We start from the raw sequence: 24,329 nt of genomic DNA, 5'->3' as shown, positions 1-24,329 counted from the left end.
ATAAACAGCCTCGTACGCCCCTTCCCGACGTGCTGCCTTGCGTCTTCCCCACACCTGAGTCCGGCTCTGCCGAGTCCAGCCAAGCCGCTGCCTCGGCGATTTCCCGCAGGAGCCGGGAGAGCTGCCGACGCGGGCTGTGCGGCCTGGGCTCCTTCGGGTGTCGGGGTGGGAAGCAGTCACTCCGGGAGCGGGCCTAGCTCCAGTTCGTGGAGCGAAGTTGATCCGGTTTCTCTAAACCCAGTAAATGGAGAGCGAGCAAAGTCCGCGAGCCCGGGGGTTGGGAAATGGGTGCACGCCCGTGTGTGCCCCCGGGGGTTACTTCGCTTGTGTGTAGCTACCGGGAGATACTTGTGTCTGTGTGTAGGTGTTGGCAAAGGCATGACAATGCGTGTGTGTGTGTCTGTGCTTTGTCGCTAGAGAGATGTGTGTGTGTGTGCAGTCATTGATCAGAGGCATGGGTAGATATCTGTGTGTGGTACAGGTGTGTGCCTAGCTCCGTTGGGTGTGTATGTCCAATTGTACAGACAGGCGCGTACCGCGGAGCACCGCTGCGGAGGGGTCTGTGTGCGCGTGTGTGTTGCTAGAGATACGTTGGTGTGTGTCGCTGTGTATAGGGGTGAGGGGTTACAAAAGTCTGCGCGTAGCAATAGAGAGAGATTTGTTCGTGTGTGCAGATACGTTTGTGTGTGCGGACACGCTGGTGTGTGTGTGCGGACAAGCTCGTGTGTATTTTCGGACACGCTGGTGTGTGTGTGGACACGCTGGTGTGTGTGTGTGTGCGCGGACACGCTGGTGTGTGTGTGGACACGCTGGTGTGTGTGTGTGTGCGCGGACACGCTGGTGTGTATTCTCCGACACCCATCCGCGATTTGGACCAAGGGCTCCCGACTGTCTCGCTCGCCCGGCGGCTTTGCCGCACGTTACCTCGGCCGGTGCCAGGATCGGCGCTGCCCGGCGCCGGATTCCCCAGCCCGGGGCTTCTGACACACCGATTTCGTTGTTTTGAATTCACACGGAAACACCTTCCCGCCCCACCCCACCCCCTCCGCTCCCCAGCCCTGGCTGAGCGGGGGCCGGGGCGGCAAACACACGGGCCCTGGCCGGCTTCACACCGGCGGGCAGGCGGAGCGGAGCGGCGCAGCGCAGGGGAGCGTGTGTGGACGCCTCCACCCGCGCCCCGAGCCCCTGGGCCGGGCCTGCAGCGCTGAGCGGGGCTGGGCTGAGCGGGGCCCGGTTCTGCCTGCCTGGGGCAGACTCCCCAGCGCTCCCCAGCCGGCCCGGCCGGCGGCCCCCGGGCAGGCAGGGACGATGAGGAGCCCTGGGGGCTGGCCCGGGCCGTGCGGCTCTGCAAAGGTTTCTCTCCTTCTCCAGCGCGGGCCCAGGCTCTGAACGCACCCGAGGCCGGGGCCGGGGCCGGGGCCGGGTGGGATTAAAATGAATTTTCCAACCCGTCTCAGAGACTCGCGAGCAGGACCGGGGGAGGAAATCGATGCAAACGAAACGTATCGATGATCCCGGAGTGATCGTGTAAACGCAGAACACCCATTTGTCAGCGCCTGGAAACCCTCGGCCCCTCCGCCGGAGGTGGGGAGCTGCCTGGGGGGCTGTGGACAGTGGGGGGGGGGATTATTTCGGGTAAAGCTGATAGCACGAGGACGGGTTTCCTGCTGGTGTGTTTGAACCCGGGGGTGAATCGGGTGCAGAGCGGGGGGCGGCTGGGGCCGCTGCTCCGAAGTGTCCTGTGTCTTTTGATCCGGGTCACTTCGGGAGTGAATTCGTGCATTTCGAAATCAGCCCCGCGGGCCGAGCTGGGGGCAGCGGGAGTCGCTTTGCTGGCGGCGGGGGGCGAGCGGAGGCGGCCGGTGTCAGGCGAGTACAATGAAACCTGAGCGCGACGCGCCGTGTCCTGTAATCCGCGATCCGGCCCCGCCACGCACCTGCCCCGCCCAGCCCCGCCGCTTGACATTCTCCTTTGCCCCAGCAACCGACCCCCCCCCCCCCCCCCCCCGGCAGGAAAAAACCCACCAACGTTTGCAGAGATCTTTGCCGTCGGCTTGGAAGCTGCCGTGCGGGGAGCTACCGGCCCCCCCGATCCGGGCTTGGGTCTGGGTCTGGGTCTGGGAGGGGAGGATTTTTTTTTTAAATTTCGTCTGTGACCAAAACAAAACTGCCCGAATGACAGAAGAATGCAAGAAATGAGCCCCCTGGACAGCGGAGCCCCCGCCACCCGGAGCAGGAGCAAAGGCAATTGTTCCCAATCCCGATTCAAGGAATATCTGACGCGGTCTCTGGAGCTGAAATTCCCCCTGAATCCTCCGTCCGCGCCGCCCCTTTTCTGCCCGCTCTGTCCGCAGCGAGACAGACAAACCCGGCTTGAAAACCACAAAACACCGAGAAAAATCCTAGGAACAAATTGTGTCTTTGCCAAACGATCTCCCCCCCCCCTCTCTAAGTGTTTTGGTGTTTTGAAAAAGCCCCGAGTCATTTCAGTGTGAACGGGTCTCTCTGGGCTGAGAGACAGATCGACACCGATTTAAAAACAGGTATCCTGCCCCGGCGTGTCGTGGTGGTTTAAAAACACAACACAACACAACACAACACAACCCAGCTCCCCGGGAAGAGACACGACCTCTCTCTCCCCGGTCCATGAAATCCAGAAGTTGAGCGGCTGCTCTGTCTCTTTAAGGCGCGCTCCCGGCGGCCCCGGCGCGCTCCCGGCGCTATAACTGGCGTGCATGGAGTTGGTCCGGGCTCAGAGGCGGGCGGAGTGGGCGATGGGAACGATCTGCAACACCTGGGGACTGCACGAGCCTGTCGTCCAAGGGACAAAGCCACCCGCCCCGCGGGCGCTGGGATTGTCCTCCATGGAGCTGCCGGCCTGGCCCCGCGTGTGAAGGATTGTTACCGGGCCTGGCTCTGATTGCTGCACATCCACCGGGGCGCCTTCCCGTAGGGCCCCCCCCGCCCCCCGCCCAGATGTTGGTGCACACTTATTCAGCCATGGTAAGCGGGAGAGAGGATGGGGGGGGCGGGGGGCGAGTCCTGGGGTCCCACCCTCTGCAGCCACTTTTCCAAGGAGCCCCCAGAGGAATGGGACCGAGGCAACCTCACCCCTGCAGACCCCAGGAGATGTCACGGGGTGTCCTTGGTCCCGGGCTGGGGGGACTGGGGTGAAGAGCCGAGGCGGGGAGGCTGGGTCCCGGCGGGGAGCCCGGCTGCTTCTCTCCCTGCCTGGGGGTGGGGGGGGGGGGACAGAGCCAGGCGGCAAAGCGGACTGGCCACCCCGTGGCGGGGGAGGCGGCCAAGGTGTGCCCGGCGCTGGACACTTCGTCCGCGCCGCCGGGGAAGCTCTTTCGGAGCCCGGGGCCCCCAGCTCGGCCTGACCCGCGTCTCTCTTCTCCCTCTGGCCCCGCAGGACCGTCCCGACGGGCTGAACGCCACCTCCAGCGGGGGCCGCCTGTCCCAGCTCCCCTCCCTCAACCAGGCGGCTTACTCCTCGGCTCCCCCGCTCTGCCACACCCCGGCCTCGGACTTCCAGCCCCCCTACTTCCCGCCGCCCTACCCGCAGCCCCCCATGGCCTACCCGCAGAGCCAGGAGGCCGGCTACCCGCACCTGGCCGACCCGTACGGCGCCATCAACCCCATCCACCAGCACCAGCCCGGCTGGCACGCGCAGCGCGCCCGGCAGGAGGAAGCCGGGCTGCTCTCCCAGAGCCACCGGGCGCTGAGCCTGGACCCCCGCCGGGAATACCCGGGGGTCCCCCGCCTGCTGCACGGGCTGGCCGATGGCGGCCACGGGCTGGGAGACGGACCGCTGGGCCTCCACGGACTCGGACACCACAGCCTGGAGGACATCCAGGTACGTGGCGGGCTCCGCGCGGGGCTCGGACCCCCCCAGATCCGACCTGCCTTCGGGGGGGGGAGGGGAGGGCTAGGTTAAACCGGATCAGCCGTTCTCCGGCCGGGGTCGTGCGGTTCCCACGTCCCAGCTGACGGCCCGCGGGGCGCAAAGCCAGGAGTCCCCGGTCCTGTTCGCGGCCCTGGAGGGGTCCCGCCCCGGCCCCTGGGGCCCGCGCTGCGGACCCGCCTTGCGAACCGACTTTCCGTGGCCCTGCGCGGGGGAGCGGCGTGTGGAACCAGGCGGTGGAAGCGGGGCGGGTGTCGTGGTGAAGTGGGGGCAGGAGCGAGCCCCTCTGCTGCGGAGTGAATCACCCACTGCCCCGGCTGCTCGGGCCCGGGGCGAGCCGGAGACTTTGGCTTTTATTTGTCAAAGGCTCCGACGTCAGGAGAGTGAAACCAAAACGGGACCCGAGAAAAGGCCCCGCTGATCATTCGGAGCCGGTCGCGGCCAGACCCGAAAAGACCCTCGATTCGGTGTGAACGCGAAGGCTTCGCACACAGAGGGGCGCAGGGCAGGCTCCGGCTGCCAGAGGTTTCATTTTCCAAAGCCACGGGTCGGCTCCGCTTCTAACAGGGCCACGATCCCCCCCTTTAAACGATCCGTTCTCCAGCTGCTGCGTTTTGTTACCGACCGAGAACCCGCCGGGGCTCGGCCCGGGGCGGCGGAGCTGGAAACGCGATTCCTCGGTCTGGGGGGGCTCGAGGGCCACGTTTCTGTTCCCAACGGCCCCGCAGACATTGATGGTGCTGGGTCCCAAACCGGCCCTTTCGTTTCTCCGGCGTTGCTGTTGCTGCACGTTCCCGGCTCTGATCCAGACTCGCTTTCCCCAAATTTGCGCCTCCGCTCAAACCTTTTCCTCTTTCGTCCTGCAAAGAAACGCGATGTGTTTCTTTTATTTTCGGCGAGCTAAACCTCCCCGCCTGTGCCGTGTTTGTACCTTCCCCGCCCCACGCCGTCTCCTCGCCGGGGTTCATTTTATGTCGGGCTCCGGGCTCGGGGGAAGGGAGCCCGGAGATATTTACAAGGCAGCAGTTCGCTGTGTTAAGAGACGGAGCAAGACCGGCCTCTTTCCCCAGGACAGAAATCCACAAGTTCCCTTCGGCTTCACTCAATCCCGGCCCGGCTTTCCTTGGGGCCGTCAAAGCCCAGGCGATTAACAAAGAGCGAGGCAGAATCGGCCCCGTTTTCTTCGCGCTCCCCAGTGGATCGAAATATGGAAAGTTCCGTTTGCATTTCCTGGCCCTTTGATCCATTTCCCACCGAACCGGCGCGGCTGGCCGAAGCGCCAGAGATTTGTAGCGAACTTCGACTCCCCTTTTAAAAATTCGTTTCGTGTTTTGTTAATTCGCGTCTCCTTTTTAGCTCCCGGTTTGTCCGCCCGATGGCAAAGGAAATGTCTAGAAATAAACACCGCAAAACCCCCCCAACCTAGTGTAGCCCCCAGCGCAAGCTCCCGGCCCCCCGCTTTGAAGACGAGTTTGTTCCTTTCGCAGAAGCTGGCCCACTACACAAATATTTCCTCGCCTCCCTGGTCTCTCAGCCAGGGACCGACGGCTCCAGCCGCACTGCCAACAACCTCGTTTTCTGTCCGCTCCAAGCTCGGGATATTTGTGTTTCTCGGCCGCTTGGAGGCAATTGCAAACTCTCTGCTCCCCCCTCCCCAGCCCCCTGAAACAGGAGTTAGTGCACGAGCTAACTGGAACGATCCCCCCCAGGTGACCGGGGCTGTACATTCTAACCGCTGGTTTCTGCTCAGAATCGAACCATAAAGCCGGTGTAAAGCTCTCTGCCGAAATAGCCGGGGTGCGGCGCGTCCAGATCCGCCGCACAAACCCATTTGCAGGCCCCATATTCTGGGGATCTAATTCCTCTCGTTCGATCTTTCTCTAGACAAAGCCCCTGGGAAGCCCAGCTCTCTGGGGTCGGCGGGGGGAAGGGGGGGATGACGGGGCCCGTTTAAAACCGCGGAGATCCCCGCTGCCACGTTTACACACACCTCAGGCCTGCGCTGGAAAAGCAGCACCCTAATATTTCTGCCTTGCGTGTTTTCAGGCGGTGGATGACACGGGGCTGAATCTACTGGACCAGTCGGTGATCAAGAAAGGTAAGGCGATCTCTTCTGCAAACACGGGCGGGAGCGAAGCCTTCCTTGTTACGGGAAGCTCCTCGGCAGGGACTGGGCCGGCGCTGGGCTGGGACCCCAGGTCCCACCGGGCGGGGGGGAGCCCGCAGTCTCCGGGCTGGCTTGGTTCTGGAGCAGAAGAGATTGCTCCGAACCCCACGTCCGGATCCTCTTTATGGGGTCCAGGCCCCCCCCCCCCCATTTCTTCTATTTAAATAACCCCCCCCCCCTGTACACACACACACAGGTTTCACACCGGCTCAGAGATGAGCTGACAATTTCCGGACTCAGGGCCGGATCCAGTCTCCGGTTCCTCGCGGAGCTTTTCTTCCTATTACGAGTAATTACTGCGGGGCCTGCCCGGCCCCGAATGCAGCCTCCGCCGCTGGGCATTTGCTGCTCCATCAAGCCCGGGCTATGTCGGCGGCGGGGGGGGGGGGGGACACCGATGAACTGGAACCGCCGCCGAGTCTCTCTTGCTGGACCCGTCTCCAGGCCCAGGTGCCCAGGCTGGATTTTACCCCCGTCCTGGCGCTGGGGCAATGCAGAGCTGCCCGGAGCGGGAGGGGAGGGGAGAGGTCCGGTCCCTCTCCAGCCCGGCTGGCTTCTCCCGGGCCAGACCTTTCAGAAGCAGGCAGGAGGCTGACGGGCAAAGGGGGCGCGTTATTTTAAGCCGTGCGCGCCTTTCCCCCCCAGGCTCTGCGCTCGCACCGGGCGCTTCAGACGCTCTCCGTTCACCACCATTCACACCAGATCTGCTCCCCGCACGGGCAGGAAGGGCCAGGGCGACCTCTCGCTCCGGAGCCGGCCAGAGGGGGCTGGCTGGGGCTGGCACTTTTAATCTGCAGCGCCTGGTGACTGCCCGGGTCTCTCGCTCCCTACGCCGGGGGTGCGGGGGGGGGGGGGGACACTCCAGGCCTCTCTGAACAGGCCCCCACTCGCTGACAAGTTGTGGACACGGGGCCTGATCCAAAGCCCCGTGCAGTCCACGGAGAGCCAGGCAAGTTGTGGCAATGCAGGAGCGGAGCAGGGACTGGGGTGTGCTTTAAAAGGAAAGAGCACCACAGACTGTGCCCCGCTCCCAGCTCCTGGCAGGAGCAGGCGGGCTCGGCCCGAAGCGGAGGTGCTCGGGGTGTGTCTCCTGGGGATTCTTTCCCTTCTTCTCCCCGGGATCAAGGGCCGCCCCCATGGTGTGAATCTGGATCTCATTTGCTAAGTTCCAGCAGTTCGAGTTCCCGAAGCGGGGCGGGGGGAGGGGGGCAGAGTCTCTCTCTGTCCCCAGGAGAGTAAATACAATTAGGAAAATATTTGTAAAAATAGCCGATGACTCGGGCTGGGTGGGGGCTGTTCTAGCCAGGCTGGCAGGCTCCGGGGCCGGGCGCTGGAAGGATTCGCTCCCGGGGAGCTCTCGGGCAGCCGGGGTCTCACAACGCGGGGCGCTGCTTAGAGAATCACAGCTGCTTTTTTACAATAAATACGGTCACCCAGAGACTCCACATGTCCCGTCTGCTGCGGATCCCTGAAATCACCGGGTCAAAGGTCAACCAAATAGGGTTAACCCCCCCCCCCAACCTGAGACCTGCTGGGTTGAAATCGCGGGGGGGGGGGTGTACAGAAGGGATAAGGGATGGAAAGAAGCTCCTGTTTTGCCACCCCCACAGGCAGATGGCCCGGGTGGCACATCAGCTGTCCCGCTGTACAGCGCCGAGCAGCCGGCACACAGAGCGACACGTGCCGTTCCCAGGGCCCCGAGTCTCCTGGGACGCGCTGGGTAAAACCCGCGGGAGGGAGCAGCAAAACTCCGAGGAAAGCCCCGTCAGAATGAGACCAACCCGTCGGGATTAACCCCCCCCCTTCAGATTCCCAGCGAGGGCGGAGAAAGGCGTCTGTGGGGGGCAAGGGCTAATTCTAAGTCCCTGAATAACGCACAGAGGGGGCCAGTCCCCCCCCAGCCAGGCGAACACCCTCCCCCCGGTGCAGGGCCATGGAAAGAACCGAACTGGACCCTCCCTCGGGTCAGACCAGGCAGCAGGCCCCTGGCCTGGCCGGGAGGAGAACCCCGCTCCCGGCCCCGGCGCGTCTCCCCCCGACTCGCAGCCAGCCTCCAGGGCACCGCGCCGCGGCCGATGAGAGCTGCACGGTGTGTGGGTGGCGGGCCGGGCTCCTGGATGCTGGCTGGGCAGAGCCGGGCCCCGGCAGAGTCGCCCGCGTGGGTCAGGGCGCCTGGCCGGTGGCACTCGCCTTCACCTGGCGGGGAGAAGGGCTGGGAGCTGGGGGGAACCAGCCCCGAGCCGGGAGTTTCCAGCCTTCGGGTGGCCAAAAGCTCCAGGTTATTTCAGTGAAGCTTTTGAAAGAGAAAGAAAACCGAAGCCAAACCGTTTTGTCCCAAAGGGCCCGGCGGTGGCCGAGTTGCCTGCGAGCGGCTCTGGAACCAGCAGGCCCCGGACTCTCAGTTAGACAATTTCAAAACAAGACCGGGCCCGAGAGGAGCAACCGCTGCCGGGCTGCATCTGCAGGGCTCGATCCCCGCCGAGGTTTTGCATGGCCGCGAAATGCAGGCGCAGGCCGGGCCCGGCCGCACAGACTCGCTGGGTGGGTAAAGATCTGCAGGGCCGGGCGTGGAGTTTGCACGAACTGTTCCGGGAACGTGTCTGACTCCTGAGCCCCGACTCAGGGCTGGTGCAGTAGACAGAGCCTGGTTATAATGAGAGCCACGCGGCGATCTCACGTGCGGTGTGTCCCCTAGACTAGGAGATCTCTGGAGCAGTGTTTCTCAGTAGGAGAGGTCGGGAGGTGTCCCCGTGTTGAACACTACGTGCAACCCCTGGGCCGTACCAGCTCCGAGGGGGTCTCCATGGTTAAATGGGCAAACCTGGGTTTAAGCACTTTTAAAAATAACGTTCAGCGTCTACATTCCTCCCTCCCCACCCCCAAAAAGAGCAAAATGCCCACACCAACCTGCCCCCCCCCAAAGTCACTGCAGAGAGAGCAAGACACTGGGAACTTCAGGGTTGGCTTAATGGTAGCTGCGTAGGTTCTTAAAAAGTCAGCGCACATTTTCAGAAATTCGTTGCGCTGCCCGCTAAAGTTTGCTGTCAAAAATCACTCCCCGAGCGCAGTGCGATTGCTTTGGAGACCAGCGCATCTGGGTCGCATTCCACCCAAGAACCCCGGCCCCCCCCCCCGCCGGGCACCCCCCTCAAACCAGATTAAAGAAGGGACAAAAGTGGGAGGCGATCCTGGGAAGCCATTTGAATACAAAGCAAACAAACACAAAGCAGCGACAATCAATTACCGCGCTGTATTTTGAAACCAGCCTTTCTCGACTGAAGCACAATGAAAGGAAAGCAATCCGTGAGTGCGGAGTGCGCCGCTTTGATTTCAGGCGCAGACCTCGATTGGGTCCTAAACCGCCCAGCCCTTCTGAGCACCTAATCGCAGCAGTGGCTTTTCTGTCTGTGTGCGTTGTTGTTGTTGTTGTTGTTGTTGTAAACTTACTTCTAAAAAAGCGGCTCCAGTGATGCCGGTCCCCGTGCGGAGCAGGTTTTCTGCGGCCGTGTGTGTTGATTTCGGGCTGGCCGGGGTGCGGACTAGACAGGGGTCTGGAGAAAGTGGGCCTGGCCCAGGAGAATGAATGTGTTGCATGAAGAACCTGGTGAACTGGTTTCCAGACTAGGGACTGGTTTCTCTTGGTCCTGAAATGATCCCGGCGGGAGTTACACTGCCCCAGGCCGCACAAAGGGAGACTCTCTGCAGCGACGTGGCTGTGGATTGGGCTGAAAACCAACCCAACCCGAGAGAGCAGCTCCCAGGAGCCTGCTGGGAAGAGGGTGACAATCCCCCAGCAAACGGGGCATGTGGTGCAACGTGACGAATCGTGTTAATAACAGGGGAGAAAAGGATGGGATTTCATCTCGGTTTGAAGGATTTACTCTCAGCCCTCCCAGCTGCCTTAGACTCGCTTTCAATCTTCCCTCGGTGTAAATCCCCCCCGACCGGGGCGAGCTGACTGACGGGCAGCCCCTCCGCGTCTCGGCGGGACGGTCGGACACAGCCCACCCCCCCGATTTCAGCCGTTTGAACCTGGAGCAGGGGCGCAGCTCGCCGCGCTTCGGAGCGGGAATCGATCGGTCCCTGGCAGGCCAGCGTCTCCCCGGGCCGAGCAGAAAAGCAGGGTGGGAAAAGCAGAGCCTGGCTCCGAGAACTTCCCCAGGCAGGAGCGGCTGGTCCCTCTGCAGGCCATGGGGTGCTTCCGAGCAGGGGTACAGGGAGCTCTGGGGGTGCCGGGCACATCAACTCGTTTCGGGTCCCCTCGTTCTACAACGGGCTGCAGGGACAGCTCCAGCGAAGTTCACGCGGGCAAGGGCCGGTTTAGATCCCGGCATTTCCGAGCCGTGCGATATTTATACCCCCCTTGATTTATTTTATAAGTCGCTGGTGAGAGGAGAAGGCAGCGATTCTCCACTCACAGCTGCGGGGACACGGCTGTAGGTTTAGGGCTGGTTTGTGGAAGCAAGTGGTTTTTAAGGGAGGTGAAACTCGGGGTACCCCAGACAAATCAGACTCGGGCCAGGAGCCGGGGAAGGCTGGGCCCCGCTGCTCCGGAGCCAGTTGCACGGTGCATTTTAAACGGCTCGGCTCCTTTTCCACGTTGTTCTTTTTCTTTATGGCGCCCCGAAGTTCAGGCAGGAAGGAGCGCATTTGTCAGCGGGATCTTCTTCTCTGGGGGGCTGGGCGGGGAGTGGGTGGGACGCCCCGCTCCTGGGAAGGGCTCTAATAAAATGCAGCTTCCAGACGATTTTCTCTTGTTTTGCAAAACAAAACAAAAAAAAAAACCCCAGAGGCCGCGCCCAGCCGCTTTGACTTGCCGGCCAGCCAGAACTCGCCGCGCGATTGAAAAACCCCAGAGACCGTGTAAACGGCTAAAACAAAGCCACACTTCGCAGGCCTTCCTTGTGCGAACGAATCCAGCGCACGGCCCCCGAAGGAGCCGGACCCCGACCCACGGGCCCGGCTTTCCCCGAGAAACGCCGCCGCTCGGGAGGTTTATCCCGGGCCGCGCTGCCCCCAGCCTGGATTTGTAAACGAGTTCAAAACTCTTTATAAACCGCACGTTGTTGCCGACCCTACATTAAAGATCCGGGCCGGGCAGGCTGGGTTCCCCTTTCCTAGGCAATCCCACTTCGCCTCCCTGCTTTATCTAAACCCTCCCTGAGCCCAGCCGCTCCAGCCTGTCCAACCCCCTCGATTCGGATCCTGAGCTCGGTTGCTCGCCCTCCATTCTCACCGAATCCGGACGCTCCCGGTCCCATTCTGGAGCGTATTTATTGTTAACCATACAAAAGTCAGGGGCCAGATCCTGCCCCGATTTCCGTTTGTTTTGTTTGGAATTCGACAACGGGGCCGGGATCGGTCCCGACCTTTGAATGAACAATAATCAAAGAAAGCCAACGCGGATTTCGCGTCCCTGTCCGGGCTCCAAGCGCTCCGTGCCCCTGTAAAACGAATCCTTCTTGCGGCGAAATCTCGAAAGCGAAGCAAGCCGCGGTCAGCGAAACGGAATCGACCTCAGCCAAGTGCGTTTGATCTTAACGAGGGCTGAAGGTAATTTGGGAGCCCCACCTGAGCGGATTATTTTTAACCTTCCCAAATTAAACCAGACTCCAAATGGAAGAGGCTGAGCATTGAGGGGGAGGTGATTCGCCGGTTGTTTCAAACGTTAAACACTCGCTTGGTGAGATATGCCCTGAGAGTTGGGAGCTAGAAGAGCAGCTGAGAGCTCTCGGAGGGTTTGCTCGGAATCCGTGTAGTTATTGTTCATCCCTTCCGCGCCCTATTTCTTTCCGTCCCTTTGTCTGTCTCTGAAAACACTTTTTAAAGAAATTGCATTTATCTCATTCTGTGCAAAAGATTTATTCTAAACAAGTCCCGAACTGCGCCTCTTCAGCCTGCTTCTCCTAAACAGCCTCTTCATCTTTTAAAGAGAGCCCACGACTATCTTTCCCCAATTAAAACAAACGAAATCAGCGTCCTGTTTGAACCCCAAACACTTCCTGCCTGTCCAAAGAGAGAGTCGAATTGTGCCCTTGCCTACGCCAGTGAAAATCAAGGCCACTGATTTCCAACACAATTTCACCCGTGTAAATCTGACAGCAGAACGTAAGCTGCAAATTAATAACACCTTCTATGGTAACCAGATAGATTTTTCTTTAGCTTATTCCCTATTTTTGATGTGCAGGAAAAGTGACTGCAATAATGACAGTCAAATAAAGTTGAGCCGTAAATATATCCCAGCACAAAGTGCACATACAACCACACACAGCAGCTGACAGTTTGCTGAGAGTGTCTTTCATAATTTACTACTGAGTCTCCTCTACCTGTTAAACATCCCATCTGCTTGAAAACAAAGCCCTGTGGTTAAAATAGCTCAACTCTGTAAAATATTTTTCTAATAAAAGCTTCATCTGAGTATTGTTGAGAGCATTAGGAACGTGATTGATTTATGCGGCTGCATGGGATAATAACTTGTATGAAATATTCAAATCCTGCTCTTGGCTTCCCTTTGCATTTTTAAGAGAGAAAAAATATGTAGATAGAAAGGGCTGTTTAACCACTGATCTGGTGTAGCCATTAAACACAAGCAGAGGGACAAAGACCACAGACAGCTTTCAAGGTTTAGTGGTGATGGTTAATATAGGTAATTTCAGGTTTCTGAAGTTCAGATTGATGCAGAGACTTATCAGCTAAATATACTTGATAACACCTGAGTGACAAGTGAACCAGGTTCCTAGTGAGGGGCTGGTGCTGCAGTCCTCCTCCTCCTCAGGCAGAACACCGCTAAAGTTAAGGGGAGTTTTGCCTGAGCAAAGACTGAAGAATTGGAGCCTGATTCACCATTACCTTCTACTTTGTACAATCATTTGCACTGGTGTAAAATCAGATCAGAGTGGTAGTGTCTTACACTCACTGTACACTGGTGTAAATGATTTTACCAGGTGCAGAGCAATAGAGAAGTCAGGCCTTTGTTATTTATACAGTGTGTTAAGAAAAAAGGGTGTGAGGCATAGGGGTCAACCTCTTGGACCCAACTTCTGATCTTCATTTTCCTGGTTGAAACCCAGAGTAACTCACTGAAGTTTTTAACAGAGATCAGAATCTTTTCCTAGTGGGTCTAATCTTGCAATCTTTACTCAGGCAAGCTCCAATCCACAACAATGGAGCACTGATGGTAGTCATTACATAGTAAAAAAGAAAAAAATGGAGGTACATTACAGTACCCATTACAGGAAAATTGTTATTCCAAGAATAAAATTTCATTACAGAAGGCATTTCAGTGAAGCATTACCAACTATAATTATTTTAGCTTTAATTAGAACACATAAGAGGCATTTCATTAAATACCATTGCATGAGAAATGGTTACAACAGGCTCCAGTGTGTGTTTGCGCTCTCATTACACATAAGTGTTTGCTGTCCATTTGCTTTTTTGCATGTGCCAAAAGTATGAAAGATAACAGGTTTAAAATGTGCTTCAATGAGAACACGAGTCTAGAAAGTTTGGTTGTGGTTATAGTGTGCGAGAGGGGAGTGTTTCCCTCTTCCCTTGTCAAAATTTATGATTGTTTTGAAAATCTGTCTCCCACATTGGAATGATCATGATTGTTACAGAGCTGGGCTTGCATCCTGAAGATTTTGCAGTGTTTCAAGGAAAAACTAAGTCTGAAAAGCAGAGGCAAGTAGATACAAGTCTTCTGCAACCTCAGTGCCTGTAGACACTTCCCAATCTGGTTTGTTTTAGAGCAAACTGCTGCTTTGAAAATAAAGATTCCCAATACATTTTGGAGAGTAATCAGATTTTTGTTTTACCCTTTATAGTATCCTTAAAGCCTTGCACAAAATTTCCAGCTCTCTCCATATGTGCATGCAGAATCTGATTTTGTTATAGAAGCTTGTGAAGTTAATATATGAGAGGGTAGGATGTGCAAACTAAATAGATAATCTCCAACCATGTAGTCCAAAACATTTTGGTGCCTCAGCAATAACAGAGTCCGTATTGTTGTGATATGATGAAAGGAGGCATTTGGGAAAACTTTTACATGAGCAATAGCTGCAAACGTGTATCTGAACAAGATCTACTTTGTGGAAACACAAAACAAAATAATCCCCAACTCTCCTCCACGTCCCTAATGTAACAGAGATCTTTACTTCTGCCCAGGAACCATATTTGTTACTGAGAAATAAAGTAGGACCCAATCCTGCCTTCTTTAGCAAAACCGAGTTCTGCCAAGGCGAAAGCCTAAGGATCAGGCTCCTGGCATGTTTCATGGGGAAATTTTTAAAGCACAGAAAGGTCTTCTTCATTGTTAAGGTCGTTAGGATGGAATTCCCTCCCGTGCAGATGGCCAGCAAGGGGCCTGTGGGCCTTAAATGGTGCCTATGCATCTTGCACTGGGGTGGGGGTTACCGTATGGGCCAGATCTTGAAAACACTTGGAGCGTTGGGGTCAGTAACTCCGAGCTGAACACAGGAGGCCTGTGAGTCATATGTATACATAAAATGCCTGCTTCTCCTTTTCTGATTAACAAGTTTCTAAGCAACACCTATAAGAGTGGGCATATTTTGACTTAAAAAAAAACAAGGGCCTGATCCTTCTACTGGAGTCAGCGGCCAAAATCCCATTCACATCAGTGGGAGCAATGCAGGCCTGTAAAGTTGTCCAGAGTTTATATCAACAGCAATGGTTAATGGTATGTTAATCCTCAAATAACTGGCCATTCTGCTCTGTCTGAAGGGAAGGTATGGTTTTGCATTGTAAGCTTAGCCAGGAGTTGCTAGTCCTTAGTAAATAAACAGTGGAGCCTTTAACTGGAAGTAGGCTGAATTAATTACCTTGCAGCCTTATTTATTTTGATGCGATATTGCATCATTCTTTCTTCACTCACCTCTGCTTACTTCAGGGTCAAATCTGGAAGCCCTTGCTCCCATAGACTTAACTGGGAGTTTTACCTAAGTAAAAAGTGAACAAGGACTCTCAGGATTTGCTCCAGAGGGGGTTTGCTATTTTTTGTTCATTAGACACCCAGGTACCTATTGTTGCATTTTCTCTGAGGGATCCAACCCTCCCCTGCCCTAACATCTCTGAACAAATGAATTACAAACTTTAAAAAAAACAAAACTGCACAGACAAATTCCAAGCGATTGACAGTCCGGTAGTAAAAGTTATGAGGTGAGCAGATTTATAGTGGGGATTTCTGAGTACATTTCTCTCTACAAGATGTTATGGGTAAATGTAAAGAGCACCCAGTTATGCAATAAATTGTACTGTAATCATAAATAATGCATCAAGAAAGTTTAATCCATAACTTTCTCACAGTGCATCTTCCTGACACAAATCTAATAGAAATCTTTACAGGTGAAAAGAGAAAAAAACTCCCATCTAAGTGCTAGAACATGGCTAGTAACTCACTTGATCAACAAAACATCAATCATCAACTCCATAACCTCTAAACTGACCTGTTCCCATCTTTACTTGAAAGATTCTCATGTCCCAAACTATGAAATCATTTAAGTCAAGCCAAGTACAGGAAACTTGAGCCAAAAAATGGCAGCAAAATATTAAGAGACCTCTATAACTTTCCCAACAAAGACCTCTGATGCCTGTAAACAGTCACTCTGCCTATACAGTCTGTCACCTTGGGAGTCCCTAGGGTACATTATGCCTCATCTCTTTAGTACAGTGACTGTAATTATAGATCTGGCAGGAGCAGATCCATATTCCCTTTGCACAAATTGATACTAACATTGAGTGACTGAGATTTAATGCAATCTGTTCAGCAATGGAGTAAAACAGTTTCAAAGCTGCAGCAGAGGGTGGTTATTCAATATTGCAGACATCTTGTTCAGATACTTGCAACAGCAGGTATGGTCACAACTGAGGAAATTTCATTTAGTCTCAAGGTTTATTGCCAAAATATTTGGGGTTTCTTTTCAACATTAATAGTTTTGGTAGCTAGTGTCATCATAGATGATTTCTGTGTAGCTTTAAGAGATGAAGTAAGTGGTTTGATATGTATCTGTTTTGTTTTCCCAGACTCACAGAGATAAACATGTCTCCTTCAGTCTAAGTGGCTTTTATTTCAGATTAAGGATAGCAGCAAAGAAAGAACGAATATAAAGTTTGAGGGAGAGTGAACGATAATGAGCCTGAGTCCCAATAGCCCGGCATCTTGTGTAGTCACTTACCACTGTGCACAGCAGGTCTAATATACTACTGTTTGATTTGGTGGCATTTGACACCCAGTTGTACACACTTTGCATAGATTTAATGAATCACACAGAGTGGAAGACCACTCCAGAGTGTGTGACTCGCTTTGTAACATTATGCATCTGAAAGGAAACAAAAAATGACAGCTGCCAAGCAGCAGACAGGGAGACTCCTTTACATTAAAAGGTGCAGTATACAGAATGCAGAGCAACACTCTTTCTTTCAACTACACATCTACTTGCACCACAGGATGTAGCACAGTCACAGCTAGAGAATTTAGGGCCAGATTTTGTTCTTATCCATCTCCTTAAGCATGGAAGAAGGTTCCACTGTTTGTGGAGATATTATTGCGGAATGAACAATTTATGCCATCACTGGCACCTCTTTGTTTTTCACAAATCATCTTTGAGCAATTTATGATTTTCTCAGATTTATTCTTTATTTGGAATTATTCCTTGGGTAATTTCTATGGATAATTGTTGGTCTGTAGATTATTCAAGAGCACTTTGTTGTTGTGACTATTCAAAAGTCAAGCTGTGTAGGTTTCTTTTGATAAGGCATATAGGGTCATATAGGTTTATTTCTATTCCCTGATTGGATGAGCATAACTCTTAGCCAGATTTCTGGTGCAAATATGCATTCAAAATTTACCTTCCACAAATATTCTTATACTTGGCTTAAATTCACTGTTTCCATGAACATTTGTCCCAGTAAACACGTTCGCTAGAATCTTTGTGGGATGATGGAGCATGAACATAGGCTAACGAAACCAGTGTTTTAGTCAAGTGACTATTCAGAGAAAATGGGGAGGCATTTGCTGAACCCTAACATAGATGCTGGCGTAGACAGACATCAGTAGACTTTAGCTCAGACACAGAGAAATTACAGGTATGTCTACACTGCAAACGAAGGCGTCACAGCAGCACGGGTAGGCATACTTGCATTAGCTTTAATCTAGCTAGCACAGGTAACAGGAGCACTGGGGATACAGCAGCACAGAACCCGACATGGGCCAGCAACAGAAGTACGTACCCACAGTCCCCAGCAGGCTTGTACAGGGTGGGTGGCCTGTGCCAAAGCCACATCCTCATTACCACTGTTCCCTACACCAGCTAGATTGGTGTAGGTCTACCCACGCTGCAGTCACCCCTTCATTTACAGTTCAGACATCCCTAAGTGACTTGCCCAAGGTCACACAGGGAGCCTCTGACAAAGACGGGAATTAAACCTGGGTCTTCTGAGTCGCAGGCTAGTGACCTAAACACGGGACCATCCTTCCTCCCCATTACTAACATGGTAACTAATAAAACGATAGTTTTAGTTTCAGAAGAAAATCTTCAATACTGAAAGGAAGGTGATTGTGAATATCTCCCCACGCCCCCCCGATCTATCTCTGTCACACACTTGTTTATTCATCTTCTTCTTGGAAAGTGTGTTAGAAATGCCTCTTTTCCATATCCATTTTTCAGATCAAGCATTAACAGAGGGGGAATATATTTTTCTCAACACCATAATTTAACAGGAACAGTCAAACAATCCCTCTGAGCTCACAGTGACAATTTAGTTTAGGGCTTGGCTGTCCTCATAGATCCAGCTAAATGGCATTTTCTGTTCTCTTTCACCTGCTGCCGTCGTGTCTTTGAAGCGTGAGACAGCTGCTCACACTTTGACATTAAAAAGCATCTACAGACAAACAGCTAGATGGGAGGCACAGCACATTTCCAAAAACAATCAGCTGGAGCTCAAAATAGGATAGCTTAAAGCATCCTCGCTTTGCTGGCTTTTAGAAGGTGGAGGGAAGTTTTCTTCTGTATGTGAAATTGAGCATCGTGCCATTAAGTTTTTCACTGAACGACCACAGTTTGATCTCGGAAATAAGGAGGTTCATTTGGTTGTCACATTCGCACCCTTTCTGGAACGTTTGAAACTTTCTGATAAAACCTGCTTGTTAAAAAGAAAACAAAAATCTCTTAGGTAACTTAGTGCCTTTCAGACACATATTCATTGTGAGAGCAGCAGAGGGCATGTCTGCCCGAAAAAATCCTGCATGGTAATAATGATGGTACGGAAATGGGTGCTTAGATGCAAGAGTGACAAGGATCAGACGAGTACCTAAGAAAGAGAGCTATGGATTAGATGTCTAAAATGCAGTCCGAGACATAAATAGTTTGGCTTCAGTGCTTTATAAAACCTAGGCATCGACAAAATAACACACGCACCAAATGTGAATAGCTATTTGCATCCAATGCATTTACACAGGTAGGGCCCAGTCCTGCTTGCACTGAAGAAAGTGGCAAATCTTTCTTTGATTTCAAAGGCAGTGGGATCAGGCCCTTGCTGTCTTTATTCATGTATTTTGATTTGTTTGCTCTGCCAGCTGAGGATATTTTGCAGTTGATAGTGGTCGTGCCAGAAGCTCCAATCAGGATCAAGACCCCATTGTGCCAGGCACTGTGCAGAAACATAGCGACAGAGAGTCCCTACTCCAAAGAGCTTAGTATCTAAATTAAGACAAAACGCAACATGTGGGTGTGAGAAATGGATGGAATGAAGGAGGGAGAGTGAGGAAAAGGTAGTTACACAGACTAGCCCTGCACATGATTTCCCAGTTTCAAGAGTAAAAAAAACCCTACTGCAAAATTAAAAGCCCCAGGTCACACACAGAATTTTCAGTGGGAGCTTTGTGTGTGGGACAGGGGTAGCCCTGTTAGAGTTTTGTGTTGGGGGCTATAGGGGAGTAATTTTGTTTTTTGTTAATTACAGTATGTGTAAGAATTCAGTTGTAATTAATACAACATGAAGTCTGATAGGGCGGGGGTGGGGAACAGTCAATTAATTAAGTATATTCACAGATTAGTGTAACATCATATCCTGTAATGAGAAAGGGAAGATGTGGTGTCATTCCGTAAAATACAAGGCCACAAATAAGGCTGCATTCAGTATTTGTGAGGAGGGGTTGTTTCCCCACACTGCGTGCACGCACACGCACACACAGACACAAAATAAAATCTTCTAGTAAAAATATTAAAAGAAAGTTTTTTGCTCTGACCCGTGCCTGCATAGCCCTCCTTTCTTTACAATGATATTTTTAATGTCTTATAACTGCAGCAGGATACAACAAGGTGTGTGTTAATGTGAGATAACACACGGCGGGCACAGTGGAAGGCCTTGTTTTTTGTCTCAGCCTTCAGAACGCCTCCCAGGCATGTGTTATCTCTGAGTCTCACGCACCTTGTCATGACTTACTGCTTAATTAGATATTTTTTAATTAATTTTTTTCCTTTGTTGGAAGTGGAAAACCTTTTTTTTTTAAAAGCCAGGTTCAGAGAAGGTTGCTTGGGCTGCTCCTTGGGCGTGTTCTTCAAGGGCCTTTCCTTTGGGGAGACGTGGATTCTTCCGCACGAGTTGATCCCTAGGAGGGAATGCGCATGACCCACTGGCAGCATATGTAAGAGGTGCGGCCCTGAGCCCAACCCACAGTTGCAGCTGCAGAGCTTGGCTTTTTCGCTCATGCTTTTAGCTCTGGAAGTCTCCAGTTCAGTCTCTAGTATTGGACCAGAAAGCGGCCACCACACCTACTCCCATGATTAGAGTAGACGGGGCATCAGGTGCCCTGGATTCTGTTTCAGGTTCTGTCACGGACGACTGCCTTGATCAAGTCACTGCTTGTACAGCTCCAGCCACTACATAACAAATCCCATACAGGTGCTGTTTAAAGGAGAGGAGATGTGTGTGGGAGACTCCGTGGGACAAGCGTGTGAGGCAGGGATGGTAGAGGAGGAATGGGAGGCTGTTTCCAGGGCGACTGAAGGCACCAACCCAGTAATGGGAGATGGAGAGAGAACAGGGTGGGAGATAGGATTGGGGGCAGATCAGGCCCAATTCACAGATTCTAAGGAACCTTCAACTTTCCCCTTGTGCTCTGAGTTGCCCCCATTGCACATAGCTTAGCCAGACAGAGCCCGGGTGCCACACACCCTCGTATCCTGACAGACAGACAGACAGCCTTTTTATCTACAGGCATTTGTTGCAAAGATGGAGGCTTTGAACTTTTCCATGGCCTAGATGGCTGCTGCTGAACTCTACTGAACTGTGCTGCTGCCCCTGCGTTCTGTCCAGGGATTTGAGTTATGCCTAGAGCTGGTCAAAAAAACAAATTCTGTTTTGCAAATGTTTTAAACATTTTCATTTGCTTGAAAATTCTTGTGAAAATGTTCAGGTTTTAACACCCCCGTAGCCCCCGAAAACCTGAAAATGTTTGGATTTCGGTTTTTCTTCCCCTCTTTTCCCCTCCTTTTTAACATTTTGTCCCTGAAGAGGGGTGTGTGTGTGTAGGGGTTGGGGTGGGGTGGGGTGGAAGTTGGAGAGAAAGGAGGGACAATTGAAAACTGAAAACTTTTCTGATTTAGTTTTTTCCATCTAAAATTTGAAAAACAAAATAAAATAAAAAAACCCCAAAACAATTATTGTTTTTTTTAAAAAGACCATTTTTGAATGAAAAATTGCAACCAGTTCTAATTACATCAAATGGTTCCCACAGCACATCGCGCAGGGACTGTGTGCGCGTGTGCGTGCGAATAAATCTAAACCAATACATAAAACCATCAGGCAAGCTAAGTTCATAGCCACAACATGAACCTGACACAAGCTTTTTAAAAATGAATTTATTAATGAACACATTTATGCGGTTAATTTACTACTGTGATGATGGCAAATTCTTCTGTAAGCGCCTGGAGCTAACGAGCTCAGTGGGCAAAACGTCATTGTTTATGGGGCACAGATACTCCGTCTGAGCTTGATCAGGATACGGTAGGGTACAGAATGTCCCTGCCCTAGGATGTGATGTACTTAGTGGGTAATACAGCAACCATAGGCTTGCACAACCCTTCATAGATGCACATCCCTTATACAAGGGAGAACGGTTGGCAGATCTTTGTAGCCAAGAGTCCACAAGCTTTTCCTCTGACCAAAAGATCCCCTCTATGCTCCCCCAGTGGTGGTTGAGAAGGTGCCCCAGGGAGCTGGCTTTGGTGGCATCCAGGGCTCCCTGCATCTCCCCGTCTCTCCCCCATGTGCCTCTCTCTACTCCTGGTGCAGTTCAACCACACAGGTCCCATTATGTCCCAGCCCCCTCTGGTCATGGAGAAGAGGGCGGGATTTGAGGTTAGTTTATTAGAGTTGCTGGAACATGCTGCCAATCTGCCCCCAGCCCATCGGTTGACTCGACTGTGAATTCTGCCTGTGAAGTGCTGGTAGCCGTGGGATCTGCTTAGACCAGTTTAAATTCAGTGCAGTTTTAGTAACAGACTCATTGATAAACCGTGTTCCCCCTCCACAAACATACCCACATTCCAACGGGACAAAGACAATGACTTGAGTGGTGTTCTGGACAGCTCCCTGGAAACCTCTTGCTCAGCCCCCAAAGCAAGCCAAATGTTATGATGCATGAGGAAAGGGATGGAGCACAGTGCTGAGAAAATTCTAACACCGTTCTGGGATTCAGGGGGATGCGTCACCTGGAGTACTGTGGCCAGGTCTGGTTGCTCCATCTCCAAAAAAGGATACAGCCAAAATAGATAGGGTGGTGGTGGTGCAGAGAGGGGTAGTGAAAATTATTAGAGACCTGGAAAGATTCCCTTATGAGGAGAGACTGAAAAGGCTGGGACTATTCAGAGAGCAGATAAATAAGAGGAGATGTGAGAGAAGCATACAAAATAATGGATAGTATTATGCAGCGTATAGTCAACCTGTGGAACTCATTGCCACTAGACAGCTTCGATTCCAAGAGTTTATCAGGATTCAAAAAAGGAATAGGTGATTATATGGCTAATGAGAACAACCAGAATTACATTAAACAGGATAGAAATATGTGGGTTAAAAACACTCTTACGCTTCAGGGCATAAGCCAACTGCTACCTGCCTGAGTTTAGAGGAAAATTCCCTATAGGCAACTTATTTTATTGTGAGGTCTCTTGTACCTTCCTCTGAAGTAACCGGTTTTGATCACTGCTGGAGACAGGAGACTGGACTAGCAAGAGCACTGACCTGATCCAGTCTGGCAATTCCTATATGCCTATTCATGAGTAAGACACCCAAAATAAACATAAGCAGGAGAAACTCAAGTAGGAGTAAAGAGGTTATTTTACCTCTATATCTGGCACTGGTGTGACCCCTGCTGGAATCCTGTGTTCAGTTCTGGTGCCCACAATTCAAGGAGGATGTTGATCAACTGGGGTGAGTTCAGAGAAGAGCCACGAGAATGATTTTAAAGGCTTAGAAACCCTGCCTGATAGTGACAGCCTGAAGGAGCTCGATCTATTTCCCTTCATAAAGAAAAGGTTAAGGGGTGACTTGTGTACACTCTACATGGGGGACAAATATTTAATAATGGACTCTTCAATCTAGCAGAGACAGGTCTAACAGGATCCAGCAGCTGGGAGTTGAAGCTAGACAAATTCAGACTGGCAATAAAGTGCACATTTTAAACAGTGAGAGTAATTAACCATTGGAACAATTTACCAAAGGTCCTGGTGGATGTTCCATCATTGATGATTTCTAAATCAAGATTGGATGTTTTTCCTAAAGATCTGCTCTGGGAATTATTTTGGGGAAATTCTACAGCCTGTGTAATACAGGAGAACTAACGAGGTGATGACAGTGGTCCCTCCTGGCCTTGGAATTGATGAAAATACATCAATACAACCCATTCAAATCCACGTGCTCTGCAGAACTAACTTCTGCATTTCAGTTTTCTGTGTGTATACGTCTCACCCTCCATCCATGTCCAGAGGCTAAATGCAGGAGAGCTTCCCCCAGTGCTGGCTTGCAAAGCAGGCTGGAAAGTACGAGTGCCCACAAGCCCAGCCCATCCCTTACAGCCTGTTCCCAGCAGAGCTGACACCAGCAGCAGGGAACTGGCAGAGTATGCTGAGTACTGAAATGCAGTTTAACAAACCGCAGCATCCCATTACGCTCCGGAATTTTGCTGCGCGGTGCCATAGGCAGCCGGCTGGATGCTCTCCGGTCAGACATGTCCTCGGTGCCTTGAGCACTTGTTTTACCTAGCAAAAACTCTCATCGTGGTATATTTCTGGTATAATCTGCCCTCGCTATGTGCTCTAGGAAGCTGCTGCCCCAATTGGAGCATAATGAGATTATCAGCATATCTGCACAGTCATAAACCTGGGGAGCTCAGTAGCATCCTCGTGCTGTGAATACCCAGAATGCTGGCACTCAGCTCAGAAATGATCCTTATCTGGAAACACACATGCCTGGGAAACTCTCCCAGCTGCAACAGGCCAGATTTGCCTACTCCAAGCATCACCTTGCTCTGCGTGCTTGGCTTTGTTTCACAACGAGTCATTTAACCTCCCTGAACCACCCAACCCCGCTGATATTAGCACTGGGAGCCTTCAAGCAAAATGATGCTCTATTTCAGCAGACAGGCAGCCGTATCTAACAGAGGGAGCCAGGGAACCCTGGGTTCTTTCCCGGCTCAGCTACTGACTTGCTTTCAGTCTAAGGTACTTACCTGGCCCCCAAGAGTAACCTGAGCAGCTCATGATATTTAATGTATTGTCTTCATACCGCCCAGGCATTGCTTCTATCCCCATTGTACAGATGGGGGATGAGGCACAGTGACGTTATGTAACATACCCAAGGTCATGCAGGGTGTCTGTGGCAGAGCTGGGAATCAAACTCAGGTCTCCACATCCCAAATCTCCCTAGTCACCAGACCACTCTTTCTCCTTCATCTCTTGCCTGCTAAGTAATGATGCAAGAGCCTCAATCTCAGATGAAAAGGTGCAAACCCTTAATTACCCAAAGCTCCTAGGTCTCTAAAGTCACAGATTGTACCCCACCCCCTAGCTCATCCCTCCTCTTCCTGTGTGACCTGTGGTGGGTCCCGTAGGCCCAGATCCTCAAAGGGACATTTATGGTCCTAACTTCCATTGAAACCAGTGGAAGTTCGGAGCCTAAATCCCTTTGATGAAGTGGGCCCTGATCTCTCTGTGCGTCAGGTTTTTTTCTCTTTAAAATGGG

The 24,329-nt window shown here is 52.3% G+C and overlaps 1 protein-coding gene across 4 annotated transcripts in view; it reads left to right on the top strand.

Annotated features, from left to right (window-relative positions):
* The first annotated feature begins 2,582 nt into the window (after positions 1-2,582).
* TFAP2E (transcription factor AP-2 epsilon) overlaps positions 2,583-24,329 on the top strand; it is a 46,269-nt gene continuing 24,522 nt past the window's right edge. For 2 of the 4 annotated variants that reach the window (XM_067533690.1, XM_067533689.1), the window contains exons 1-3: positions 2,583-3,003; positions 3,416-3,859; positions 5,954-6,005. In XM_067533690.1, coding sequence (XP_067389791.1) covers positions 2,977-3,003; positions 3,416-3,859; positions 5,954-6,005 — 523 coding nt within the window. In that variant the 5' untranslated portion in view covers positions 2,583-2,976. Of the gene's footprint in view, positions 3,860-5,953; positions 6,006-24,329 lie in introns of all 4 variants that reach the window. The other 2 variants (XM_067533688.1, XM_067533687.1) reach the window with 1 other exon arrangement.

Source organism: Emydura macquarii, unplaced genomic scaffold, assembly GCF_026122565.2.
Source record: "Emydura macquarii macquarii isolate MOO-44397 ecotype Brisbane River unplaced genomic scaffold, CSIRO-AGI_Emac_v2 contig_3348, whole genome shotgun sequence".
NCBI classification, from domain to species: domain Eukaryota; kingdom Metazoa; phylum Chordata; order Testudines; family Chelidae; genus Emydura; species Emydura macquarii.
Note: the sequence above shows the minus strand (reverse complement) of the source record. Positions and strands in the feature narration are given on the sequence as shown.